Source organism: Bombina bombina, chromosome 4, assembly GCF_027579735.1.
Source record: "Bombina bombina isolate aBomBom1 chromosome 4, aBomBom1.pri, whole genome shotgun sequence".
Lineage (NCBI taxonomy): Eukaryota > Metazoa > Chordata > Amphibia > Anura > Bombinatoridae > Bombina > Bombina bombina.
Window position 1 is genome coordinate 1,090,575,469 of NC_069502.1, and position 14,250 is coordinate 1,090,589,718.

At 41.6% G+C, this 14,250-nt stretch overlaps 1 protein-coding gene across 1 annotated transcript in view; it reads left to right on the forward strand.

Annotated features, from left to right (window-relative positions):
- Window positions 1-14,250, forward strand: part of LRPPRC (leucine rich pentatricopeptide repeat containing) — a gene marked incomplete in the record, with an annotated part of 877,407 nt that overhangs the window by 298,625 nt on the left and 564,532 nt on the right. Inside the window, 2 exon segments of the mRNA XM_053712282.1 lie at window positions 9,229-9,359; window positions 9,818-9,903. Of these exon segments, the coding sequence (XP_053568257.1) occupies window positions 9,229-9,359; window positions 9,818-9,903 (217 nt within the window).

The window sequence follows — 14,250 nt, forward strand, 5'->3', positions numbered from 1 at the left end:
GGACTATTCTGCCTTTTGTTCAGCAAGGACATTATATGTCTACAATAGACTTGCAGGATGCATACCTTCATATTCTGATTCATCCAGAACATTATCAGTTTCTGAGATTCTTTTTTCTAGACAAGCATTACCAATTTGTTACTCTTCCATTTGGCCTAGCAACAGCTCCAATAATCTTTTTAAAGGTTCATTGGTGCCCTTCTCTCTGTATTCAGAGAACAGGGTATTGCAGTGTTTCCTTATTTGGACGATATCTTGGTACTAGCTCAGTCTTTACGTTCTGCAGAATCTCACACGAATCAACTAGTGTTGTTTCTTGGAAACATGGTTAGAGGATCAATTTACCAAAGAGTTTCTTGATTCCTCAGACAAGGGTCACCTTTTTAGGCTTCCAGATAGATTCAGTGTCCATGACTCTGTCTCTAACAGACAAGAGACGTTTAAAATTGGTTACAGCCTGCCGGCACCTTCAGTCTCAGTCATTCCCTTCAGTGGCTATGTGCATGGAAGTTTTAGGTCTCATGACTGCAGCATCGGACGCGATCCCCTTTGCTCGTTTTCACATGAGACCTCTTCAGCTTTGTATGCTGAATCAATGGTGCAGGGATTATACAAAGATATCACAATTAATATCCTTAAATCCCAATGTACGACACTCTCTGACATGGTGGATAGATCACCATTGTTTATTTCAAGGGGCTTCTTTTGTTCGGCCAACTTGGACTGTGATTACAACAGATGCGAGTCTCTCAGGTTGGGGAGCTGTTTGGGGATCTCTGACAGCACAAGGGGTTTGGAAATCTTAAGAGGCGAGATTACCAATAAATATTTTTGAACTCCATGCAATTCTCAGAGCTCTTCAGTTTTGGCCTCTGTTAAGAGAGAACCGTTCATTTGTTTTCAGACAGACAATATCACAACAATGGCATATGTCAATCATCAGCGTGGGACTCACAGTCCCCAAGCTATGACAGAAGTATCTCGAATACTTGTTTGGGCGGAATCCAGCTCCTGTCTAATCTCTGTGGTGCATATCCCAGGTGTAGACAATTGGGAAGCGGATTATCTCAGCCGCCAGACTTTACATCCAGGGGAGTGGTCCCTCCATCCAGATGTGTTTTCTCAGTTTGTTCAGATGTGGGGTCTTCCAGAGATAGATCTCATGGCCTCTAATCTAAACAAGAAACTTCCCAGATACCTGTCCAGGTCCAGGGATGTTCAGGCGGAAGCAGTGGATGCGCTGATACTTCTTTGGTGTTATCATCCTGCTTACATCTTCCTGCCTCTAGTTCTCCTTCCAAGAGTGATTTCCAAAATCATCATGGAATAATCATTTGTGTTGCTGGTGGCGCCAGCATGGCCACACAGGTTTTTGGTATGCGGATCTGGTTCGGATGTCCAGTTGCCTGCCTTGGCCACTTCCGTTACGGCCAGACCTACTATCTCAAGGTCCGTTTTTCCATCAGGATCTCAAATCATTAAATTTTAAAGTATGGAAATTGAACGCTTAGTTCTAAGTCATAGAGGTTTCTCTGACTCAGTGATTAATACTATGTTACAAGCTCTTAAATCTGTCTCTAGAAAGATTTATTATAGAGTTTGGAAGACTTACAGGTGTTCTTCTCATAAATTCTCTTGGCATTCTTTTAGAATTCCTAGAATTTCACAGTTTCTTCAGGATGGTTTGGATAAGGTTTTGTCTGCAAGTTCCTTGAAAGGACAAATCTCCGCTCTTTCTGTTTTATTTCACAGAAAGATTGCTATACTTCCTGATATACACTGTTTTGTACAGGCTTTAGTTCGTATTAACCTTTCATTAAATCTATTTCTCCTCCTTGGAGTCTTAATTTGGTTCTGAAGGCTTTACAGGCTCCTCCATTTGAGCCTATGCTTTCTTTGGGCATTAAATTACTTTCTTGGAAAGTGTTGTTCCTTTTTGGCCATCTCTTCTGCTAGAAGAGTTTCTGAGCAATCTGCTCTTTCTTGTGAATCTCCTTTTCTGATTTTTCATCAGGATAAGGCGGTTTTGCGGACTTCTTTTGAATTTGTCTCTTCCTTGTGTCCTAATCCTAAGAATCCTTTGGAAAGATCCTTACATTCTTTGGATGTGGTGAGAGCTTTGAAATATTATGTTGAAGCTACTAAAGATTTCAGGAAGACTTCTAGTCTGTTATATTTTCCTAGGAAAGGTCAGGAGGCCTCTGCTATTTCCTTGGCCTCTTGGTTAAAGCTTTTGATTCATCAAGCTTATTGGAGTCGGGTCAAGCCCCGCCTCAGAGAATTACAGCTCATTCTACTAGATCAGTCTCCACTTCGTGGGCTTTTAAGAATGAAGCTTCAGTTGATCAGATTTGCAAAGCAGCAACTTGGTCCTCTTTTGCATACATTTACTAAATTCTACCGTTTTGATGTATTTGCTTTTTCGAAAGCAGTTTCTGGTAGAAAAGTTCTTCACGCAGCTGATTCAGTTTGATTCTTCTGCTTTTAAGTTTTTTTCTTTCAATTGGAAATAAACTTATTTTCTCCAACATAGGTGTGTCCGGTCCACGGCGTCATCCTTACTTGTGGGATATTCTCTTCCCCAACAGGAAATGGCAAAGAGCCCAGCAAAGCTGGTCACATGATCCCTCCTAGGCTCCGCCTACCCCAGTCATTCTCTTTGCCGTTGTACAGGCAACATCTCCACGGAGATGGCTTAGAGTTTTTTAGTGTTTAACTGTAGTTTTTATTATTCAATCAAGAGTTTGTTATTTTGAAATAGTGCTGGTATGTACTATTTACTCAGAAACAGAAAAGAGATGAAGATTTCTGTTTGTATGAGGAAAATGATTTTAGCAACCGTCACTAAAATCCATGGCTGTTCCACACAGGACTGTTGAGAGCAATTAACTTCAGTTGGGGGAACAGTGAGCAGTCTCTTGCTGCTTGAGGTATGACACATTCTAACAAGACGATGTAATGCTGGAAGCTGTCATTTTCCCTCTGGGATCCGGTAAGCCATGTTTATTACGATTGTAAATAAGGGCTTCAAAAAGGGCTTATTAAGACTGTAGACTTTTTTTGGGCTAAATCGATTGATTATTAACACATATTTAGCCTTGAGGAATCATTTTATCTGGGTATTTTGATATAATAATATCGGCAGGCACTGTTTTAGACACCTTATTCTTTAGGGGCTTTCCCAAAGCATAGGCAGAGCCTCATTTTCGCGCCAGTGTTGCGCACTTGTTTTTGAGAGGCATGGCATGCAGTCGCATGTGAGAGGAGCTCTGATACTTAGAAAAGACTTTCTGAAGGCGTCATTTGGTATCGTATTCCCCTTGGGGCTTGGTTGGGTCTCAGCAAAGCAGATACCAGGGACTGTAAAGGGGTTAAAGTTCAAAACGGCTCCGGTTCCGTTATTTTAAGGGTTAAAGCTTCCAAATTTGGTGTGCAATACTTTTAAGGCTTTAAGACACTGTGGTGAAAATTTGGTAAATTTTGAACAATTCCTTCATGTTTTTTCGCATTTGCAGTAATAAAGTGTGTTCAGTTTAAAATTTAAAGTGACAGTAACGGTTTTATTTTAAAACGTTTTTTGTACTTGTTATCAAGTTTATGCCTGTTTAACATGTCTGAACTACCAGATAGACTGTGTTCTCAATGTGGGGAAGCCAGAATTCCTATTCATTTAAATAAATGTGATTTATGTGACAATGACAATGATGCCCAAGATGATTCCTCAAGTGAGGGGAGTAAGCATGGTACTGCATCATTCCCTCCTTCGTCTACACGAGTCTTGCCCACTCAGGAGGCCCCTAGTACATCTAGCGCGCCAATACTCCTTACTATGCAACAATTAACGGCTGTAATGGATAATTCTGTCAAAAACATTTTAGCCAAAATGAACACTTATCAGCGTAAGCGCGACTGCTCTGTTTTAGATACTGAAGAGCATGACGACGCTGATATTAATATTTCTGAAGGGCCCCTAACTCAGTCTGATGGGGCCAGGGAGGTTTTGTCTGAGGGAGAAATTACTGATTCAGGGAACATTTCTCAACAAGCTGAACCTGATGTGATTGCATTTAAATTTAAGTTGGAACATCTCCGCATTCTGCTTAAGGAGGTATTATCCACTCTGGATGATTGTGACAAGTTGGTCATCCCAGAGAAACTATGTAAAATGGACAAGTTCCTAGAGGTGCCGGGGCTCCCAGAAGCTTTTCCTATACCCAAGCGGGTGGCGGACATTGTTAATAAAGAATGGGAAAGGCCCGGTATTCCTTTCGTCCCTCCCCCCATATTTAAAAATTTTTTCCTATGGTCGACCCCAGAAAGGACTTATGGCAGACAGTCCCCAAGGTCGAGGGAGCGGTTTCCACTTTAAACAAACGCACCACTATACCCATAGAGGATAGTTGTGCTTTCAAAGATCCTATGGATAAAAAATTAGAAGGTTTGCTTAAAAAGATGTTTGTTCAGCAGGGTTACCTTCTACAACCAATTTCATGCATTGTCCCTGTCGCTACAGCCGCATGTTTCTGGTTCGATGAGCTGATAAAGGCGGTCGACAGTGATTCTCCTCCTTATGAGGAGATTAAGGACAGAATCAATGCTCTCAAATTGGCTAATTCTTTCACCCTAGACGCCACTTTGCAATTGGCTAGGTTAGCGGCTAAGAATTCTGGGTTTGCTATTGTGGCGCGCAGAGCGCTTTGGTTGAAATCTTGGTCGGCTGATGCGTCTTCCAAGAACAAGCTACTTAACATTCCTTTCAAGGGGAAAACGCTGTTTGGCCCTGACTTGAAAGAGATTATCTCGGATATCACTGGGGGTAAGGGCCACGCCCTTCCTCAGGATCGGCCTTTCAAGGCAAAAAATAAACCTAATTTTCGTCCCTTTCGTAGAAACGGACCAGCCCAAAGTGCTACGTCCTCTAAGCAAGAGGGTAATACTTCTCAAGCCAAGCCAGCTTGGAGACCAATGCAAGGCTGGAGCAAGGGAAAGCAGGCCAAGAAACCTGCCACTGCTACCAAGACAGCATGAAATGTTGGCCCCCGATCCGGGACCGGATCTGGTGGGGGGCAGACTCTCTCTCTTCGCTCAGGCTTGGGCAAGAGATGTTCTGGATCCTTGGGCGCTAGAAATAGTCTCCCAAGGTTATCTTCTGGAATTCAAGGGACTTCCCCCAAGGGGGAGGTTCCACAGGTCTCTGTTGTCTTCAGACCACATAAAAAGACAGGCATTCTTACATTGTGTAGAAGACCTGTTAAAAATGGGAGTGATTCATCCCGTTCCATTAAGAGAACAAGGGATGGGGTTCTACTCCAATCTGTTTATAGTTTCCAAAAAAGAGGGAACGTTCAGACCAATCTTAGATCTCAAGATCTTAAACAAGTTTCTCAAGGTTCCATCGTTCAAGATGGAAACCATTCGAACTATTCTTCCTTCCATCCAGGAAGGTCAATTCATGACCACGGTGGATTTAAAGGATGCGTATCTACATATTCCTATCCACAAGGAACATCATCGGTTCCTGAGGTTCGCATTCCTGGACAAACATTACCAGTTCGTGGCGCTTCCTTTCGGATTAGCCACTGCTCCAAGGATTTTCACAAAGGTACTAGGGTCCCTTCTAGCTGTGCTAAGACCAAGGGGCATTGCTGTAGTACCTTACTTGGACGACATTCTGATTCAAGCGTCGTCCCTTCCTCAAGCAAAGGCTCACACGGACATTGTCCTGGCCTTTCTCAGACCTCACGGATGGAAAGTGAACGTGGAAAAGAGTTCTCTATCTCCGTCAACAAGGGTTCCCTTCTTGGGAACAATAATAGACTCCTTAGAAATGAGGATTTTTCTGACAGAGGCCAGAAAAACAAAACTTCTAGACTCTTGTCGGATACTCCATTCCGTTCCTCTTCCTTCCATAGCTCAGTGCATGGAAGTGATCGGGTTGATGGTAGCGGCAATGGACATAGTTCCTTTTGCACGCATTCATCTAAGACCATTACAACTGTGCATGCTCAGTCAGTGGAATGGGGACTATACAGACTTGTCTCCGAAGATACAAGTAAATCAGAGGACCAGAGACTCACTCCGTTGGTGGCTGTCCCTGGACAACCTGTCACGAGGGATGACATTCCGCAGACCAGAGTGGGTCATTGTCACGACCGACGCCAGTCTGATGGGCTGGGGCGCGGTCTGGGGATCCCTGAAAGCTCAGGGTCTTTGGTCTCGGGAAGAATCTCTTCTACCGATAAATATTCTGGAACTGAGAGCGATATTCAATGCTCTCAAGGCTTGGCCTCAGCTAGCGAGGGCCAAGTTCATACGGTTTCAATCAGACAACATGACAACTGTTGCGTACATCAACCATCAGGGGGGAACAAGGAGTTCCCTGGCGATGGAAGAAGTGACCAAAATCATTCTATGGGCGGAGTCTCACTCCTGCCACCTGTCTGCTATCCACATCCCAGGAGTGGAAAATTGGGAAGCGGATTTTCTGAGTCGTCAGACATTGCATCCGGGGGAGTGGGAACTCCATCCGGAAATCTTTGCCCAAGTCACTCAGCTGTGGGGCATTCCAGACATGGATCTGATGGCCTCTCGTCAGAACTTCAAAGTTCCTTGCTACGGGTACAGATCCAGGGATCCCAAGGCGGCTCTAGGGGATGCACTAGTAGCACCTTGGACCTTCAAACTAGCTTATGTGTTCCCGCCGTTTCCTCTCATCCCCAGGCTGGTAGCCAGGATCAATCAGGAGAGGGCGTCGGTGATCTTGATAGCTCCTGCGTGGCCACGCAGGACTTGGTACGCAGATCTGGTGAATATGTCATCGGCTCCTCCTTGGAAGCTACCTTTGAGACGAGACCTTCTTGTTCAGGGTCCGTTCGAACATCCGAATCTGGTTTCACTCCAGCTGACTGCTTGGAGATTGAACGCTTGATCTTATCGAAGCGAGGATTCTCAGATTCTGTTATCGATACTCTTGTTCAGGCCAGAAAGCCTGTAACTAGAAAGATTTACCACAAAATTTGGAAAAAATATATCTGTTGGTGTGAATCTAAAGGATTCCCTTGGGACAAGGTTAAGATTCCTAGGATTCTATCCTTCCTTCAAGAAGGATTGGAAAAAGGATTATCTGCAAGTTCCCTGAAGGGACAGATTTCTGCCTTGTCTGTGTTACTTCACAAAAAGCTGGCCGCTGTGCCAGATGTTCAAGCCTTTGTTCAGGCTCTGGTTAGAATTAAGCCTGTTTACAAACCTTTGACTCCTCCTTGGAGTCTCAATTTAGTTCTTTCAGTTCTTCAGGGGGTTCCGTTTGAACCCTTGCATTCCGTTGATATTAAGTTATTATCTTGGAAAGTTTTGTTTTTAGTTGCAATTTCTTCTGCTAGAAGAGTTTCAGAATTATCTGCTCTGCAGTGTTCTCCTCCTTATCTGGTGTTCCAATGCAGATAAGGTGGTTTTACGTACTAAACCTGGTTTTCTTCCAAAAGTTGTTTCTAACAAAAACATTAACCAGGAGATTATCGTACCTTCTCTGTGTCCGAAACCAGTTTCAAAGAAGGAACGTTTGTTGCACAATTTGGATGTTGTTCGCGCTCTAAAATTCTATTTAGATGCTACAAAGGATTTTAGACAAACATCTTCCTTGTTTGTTGTTTATTCTGGTAAAAGGAGAGGTCAAAAAGCAACTTCTACCTCTCTCTCTTTTTGGATTAAAAGCATCATCAGATTGGCTTACGAGACTGCCGGACGGCAGCCTCCCGAAAGAATCACAGCTCATTCCACTAGGGCTGTGGCTTCCACATGGGCCTTCAAGAACGAGGCTTCTGTTGATCAGATATGTTGGGCAGCGACTTGGTCTTCACTGCACACTTTTACCAAATTTTACAAGTTTGATACTTTTGCTTCTTCTGAGGCTATTTTTGGGAGAAAGGTTTTGCAAGCCGTGGTGCCTTCCATTTAGGTGACCTGATTTGCTCCCTCCCTTCATCCGTGTCCTAAAGCTTTGGTATTGGTTCCCACAAGTAAGGATGACGCCGTGGACCGGACACACCTATGTTGGAGAAAACAGAATTTATGTTTACCTGATAAATTACTTTCTCCAACGGTGTGTCCGGTCCACGGCCCGCCCTGGTTTTTTTAATCAGGTCTGATAATTTATTTTCTTTAACTACAGTCACCACGGTACCATATGGTTTCTCCTATGCAAATATTCCTCCTTTACGTCGGTCGAATGACTGGGGTAGGCGGAGCCTAGGAGGGATCATGTGACCAGCTTTGCTGGGCTCTTTGCCATTTCCTGTTGGGGAAGAGAATATCCCACAAGTAAGGATGACGCCGTGGACCGGACACACCGTTGGAGAAAGTAATTTATCAGGTAAACATAAATTCTGTTTTTTTGGGTTGTGGACTAATTTTTTCAGCGGTATATGGCTGTTTTTATTTTATTCCCTCCCTCTCTAGTGACTCTTTAGTGGAAGACTCCACATCTTGGGTATTGATATCCCATATTTCACTAGCTCATGGACTCTTGCCAATTACATGAAAGAAAACATAATTTATGTAAGAACTTACCTGATAAATTCATTTCTTTCATATTGGCAAGAGTCCATGAGGCCCACCCTTTTTATGGTGGTTATGATTTTTTTTTTTTTTTTTTTTCCACAAAAGAAAATGTTTGGGTTTTATGTCCCTTTTTAAAGGGGCAGCTATTGTTTAAAAATATAATTCCTTTATTACCCATCCCCCAGTTTTGCAAAACCAAACATTATATTTATACACTTTTTTGTTTTTTACCTTTGTGATTACCTTGTTTCTAAGCCTCTGCAGACTGCCCCTTTATCTCATTTATTTTGACAGTTGGATTTTATCCAATCCGTGCTGACTCATAAATAACTCCACAGGAATCAGCGCAATGTTATCTATATGGCACACATGAACTAGCATGGTCTAGCTTTGAAAACGGTCAAAATGCATTGAGATGAGAAGCTGCCTTCAAGAGCTTAGAAATTATATGAGCCTACCTAGGTTTAGCTTTCAACAAAGAATACCAAGAGAACAAAGCAAGTTTGATGATAAAAGTAAATTGGAAAGTTGTTTAAAATTGCATGCCCTATCTGAATCATTAAAGTTTAATTTTGACTAGACTGTCCCTTTAATAATAATAACCCAGGTCAGGCAGTAACTTTTGATGTTCAACACAGAATATGTGTGAGTATGCCTCTTCATATTTTTCAGAACATGCAAAAGGCTCTAGAAGTGAAGGCTAAATACGAGGAGGATTTGAGTGTTGGAGCTTATGCAGCGTTAATTAATTTATGCTGCCGTCATGATAATGTAGATGAGGCGTTAAACCTGAAGCAAGAGTTGTAAGTATTTATAAATGTAACATTTATCTTTTGTGCACCCACAGTATAAAAAAGTCTAGTTCCATTTTTTATTTTTCGAAATTTGCAACAGTTGGTCAAAATAAAACAGCCTTCACTAATGTGCATGGGTTATTTCAACATAAGCAGAATTTTATAAACCGTACATTGCCTTTTGCAGAATCCTAAAAATACAAGGTATTAAAAGCTTGAGACTGTTACCTCAGTGTCAATCATATCAGTAATATATATTTTTTTTAATTTCCCTCCATATCATCCTCATCTCACGTAATCTGTCTGTACTTTGTATGTGAGTTGACTCAATATGTACCGCCATTTCCCCCTGCATGAAATGTATGTATAAAGATGTTTAAATATTACATACATTTTATTGTATGCTAAAGCAACAGATAAACTGATTTAGTAAGTAACTATATATATATATATTATTTTTATTTTAGGAATCGCAAAGATTCATCTCTTGTTCTTGACACAAACAAGTACTTTGCACTGTTGAAGGTCTTGGCAAAGAATGGCCGGATTGCAGGTATGCCAACTCATTGTAAGAGTATCTTTCAACCAAAATAAAAAAATGTGACTTGATATTAATGGTATATCATGCCCTGAAAAGTGCTTGAACATTTTGCATACAAATTTGCATGTGAATTCAACCAGAGCTGCTTGGACAGTGCAGGCCATTAGTTTTAATGGCTTGGCAGGCTTGTCATTTACATTTGCACAGCTCAGTGCCTTTTGCATTTCTGCAGCTCGTTTTTATTAGCATTGCTGTTTGTATTGAGTTTGAAGATCATGACTTATGGCACAAATTGCGTATGTGCCCAGACTAATGGCTTTGTTTTTGCTTAAGAAGGTCTGAAGGCTGAGTATAAAACCTATAACTATAACCTCCTTAGATAAGAACAAACAGTGCTCCAGAAAAAAATTATACTACAACTTTTTTGTTTCTTCCAGTACACATTTATACCCCTTGTGTGGGTTTTATCAGTTAATAAACATGGTTTGGGGTAAAATGCTTAGCAGTGTGTGTCTAAAATCAAGCTCAAGTCTTGTAAATAAATTAAGGGTCAATTAAAAATTATTTAGTAAAAGTATTGTATTTATCCCCCCCTGACAGGCTCTATGGTGTATATGTATATACAGCAGATTTCTCTTCTTTAACATATCCTTTAGAAGTCAGAAAAAAATAATAAACTTTATAGGATTTCTTTCAAGAGACCTCTTTGATGGTTTTTGTGTGCCGTGTGATTTCTTGTCCAGTTTCCTTGCTAAATTTTAGTACTGAATGGGCCTAGTTGCCTGGTAGTGAGGATAATATTCTGATCAACCTGGCCACTCAAGCAGTTTCAAAAGATCGCCTGTAAGGTGCCTTTGATCTGCTTACTTAAAACATCTATGCACGGTTTCTTTGAACAAGGTGTCATCCTTGAACAAGGCTCATCGCCAGGTCATCTGGATCCTCTGGCTACCAAAAGAGACTAGGTCGTCTTTTCTCTCTGTAATCTTAGGTCATATAAGGTTGTATCCCGCTTAGACTACACACAAGTGGGTCTTAAGCTAATGATTTTGGCTATTTTCCTAGTTGCATTAACATCACAACTACTTGCCACAATTTAGTCTTTTATTATGCATGATCTTTTTTCTGACCATTCGTCAGGACTGCAGCTTGGCTTTATATTAAACTTATGTCTAGAAGGGAACTAAGCTATAAAGTGTGTTTTGTGAAGACTTGTTTGAAACAATGTGAAATATTCTAAATTGATTATATTAGAACAGATACTGTATTTCTCCAACATAGGTGTGTCCGGTCCACGGCGTCATCCTTACTTGTGGGATATTCTCTTCCCCAACAGGAAATGGCAAAGAGCCCAGCAAAGCTGGTCACATGATCCCTCCTAGGCTCCGCCTACCCCAGTCATTCTCTTTGCCGTTGTACAGGCAACATCTCCACGGAGATGGCTTAGAGTTTTTTAGTGTTTAACTGTAGTTTTTATTATTCAATCAAGAGTTTGTTATTTTGAAATAGTGCTGGTATGTACTATTTACTCAGAAACAGAAAAGAGATGAAGATTTCTGTTTGTATGAGGAAAATGATTTTAGCAACCGTCACTAAAATCCATGGCTGTTCCACACAGGACTGTTGAGAGCAATTAACTTCAGTTGGGGGAACAGTGAGCAGTCTCTTGCTGCTTGAGGTATGACACATTCTAACAAGACGATGTAATGCTGGAAGCTGTCATTTTCCCTCTGGGATCCGGTAAGCCATGTTTATTACGATTGTAAATAAGGGCTTCAAAAAGGGCTTATTAAGACTGTAGACTTTTTTTGGGCTAAATCGATTGATTATTAACACATATTTAGCCTTGAGGAATCATTTTATCTGGGTATTTTGATATAATAATATCGGCAGGCACTGTTTTAGACACCTTATTCTTTAGGGGCTTTCCCAAAGCATAGGCAGAGCCTCATTTTCGCGCCGGTGTTGCGCACTTGTTTTTGAGAGGCATGGCATGCAGTCGCATGTGAGAGGAGCTCTGATACTTAGAAAAGACTTTCTGAAGGCGTCATTTGGTATCGTATTCCCCTTGGGGCTTGGTTGGGTCTCAGCAAAGCAGATACCAGGGACTGTAAGGGGTTAAAGTTCAAAACGGCTCCGGTTCCGTTATTTTAAGGGTTAAAGCTTCCAAATTTGGTGTGCAATACTTTTAAGGCTTTAAGACACTGTGGTGAAAATTTGGTGAATTTTGAACAATTCCTTCATGTTTTTTCGCATTTGCAGTAATAAAGTGTGTTCAGTTTAAAATTTAAAGTGACAGTAACGGTTTTATTTTAAAACGTTTTTTGTACTTGTTATCAAGTTTATGCCTGTTTAACATGTCTGAACTACCAGATAGACTGTGTTCTGAATGTGGGGAAGCCAGAATTCCTATTCATTTAAATAAATGTGATTTATGTGACAATGACAATGATGCCCAAGATGATTCCTCAAGTGAGGGGAGTAAGCATGGTACTGCATCATTCCCTCCTTCGTCTACACGAGTCTTGCCCACTCAGGAGGCCCCTAGTACATCTAGCGCGCCAATACTCCTTACTATGCAACAATTAACGGCTGTAATGGATAATTCTGTCAAAAACATTTTAGCCAAAATGAACACTTATCAGCGTAAGCGCGACTGCTCTGTTTTAGATACTGAAGAGCATGACGACGCTGATATTAATATTTCTGAAGGGCCCCTAACTCAGTCTGATGGGGCCAGGGAGGTTTTGTCTGAGGGAGAAATTACTGATTCAGGGAACATTTCTCAACAAGCTGAACCTGATGTGATTGCATTTAAATTTAAGTTGGAACATCTCCGCATTCTGCTTAAGGAGGTATTATCCACTCTGGATGATTGTGACAAGTTGGTCATCCCAGAGAAACTATGTAAAATGGACAAGTTCCTAGAGGTGCCGGGGCTCCCAGAAGCTTTTCCTATACCCAAGCGGGTGGCGGACATTGTTAATAAAGAATGGGAAAGGCCCGGTATTCCTTTCGTCCCTCCCCCCATATTTAAAAAATTGTTTCCTATGGTCGACCCCAGAAAGGACTTATGGCAGACAGTCCCCAAGGTCGAGGGAGCGGTTTCCACTTTAAACAAACGCACCACTATACCCATAGAGGATAGTTGTGCTTTCAAAGATCCTATGGATAAAAAATTAGAAGGTTTGCTTAAAAAGATGTTTGTTCAGCAGGGTTACCTTCTACAACCAATTTCATGCATTGTCCCTGTCGCTACAGCCACATGTTTCTGGTTCGATGAGCTGATAAAGGCGGTCGACAGTGATTCTCCTCCTTATGAGGAGATTATGGACAAAGTTCCCTGAAGGGACAGATTTCTGCCTTGTCTGTGTTACTTCACAAAAAGCTGGCCGCTGTGCCAGATGTTCAAGCCTTTGTTCAGGCTCTGGTTAGAATTAAGCCTGTTTACAAACCTTTGACTCCTCCTTGGAGTCTCAATTTAGTTCTTTCAGTTCTTCAGGGGGTTCCGTTTGAACCCTTGCATTCCGTTGATATTAAGTTATTATCTTGGAAAGTTTTGTTTTTAGTTGCAATTTCTTCTGCTAGAAGAGTTTCAGAATTATCTGCTCTGCAGTGTTCTCCTCCTTATCTGGTGTTCCATGCAGATAAGGTGGTTTTACGTACTAAACCTGGTTTTCTTCCAAAAGTTGTTTCTAACAAAAACATTAACCAGGAGATTATCGTACCTTCTCTGTGTCCGAAACCAGTTTCAAAGAAGGAACGTTTGTTGCACAATTTGGATGTTGTTCGCGCTCTAAAATTCTATTTAGATGCTACAAAGGATTTTAGACAAACATCTTCCTTGTTTGTTGTTTATTCCGGTAAAAGGAGAGGTCAAAAAGCAACTTCTACCTCTCTCTCTTTTTGGATTAAAAGCATCATCAGATTGGCTTACGAGACTGCCGGACGGCAGCCTCCCGAAAGAATCACAGCTCATTCCACTAGGGCTGTGGCTTCCACATGGGCCTTCAAGAACTAGGCTTCTGTTGATCAGATATGTAGGGCAGCGACTTGGTCTTCACTGCACACTTTTACCAAATTTTACAAGTTTGATACTTTTGCTTCTTCTGAGGCTATTTTTGGGAGAAAGGTTTTGCAAGCCGTGGTGCCTTCCATTTAGGTGACCTGATTTGCTCCCTCCCTTCATCCGTGTCCTAAAGCTTTGGTATTGGTTCCCACAAGTAAGGATGACGCCGTGGACCGGACACACCTATGTTGGAGAAAACAGAATTTATGTTTACCTGATAAATTACTTTCTCCAACGGTGTGTCCGGTCCACGGCCCGCCCTGGTTTTTTTAATCAGGTCTGATAATTTA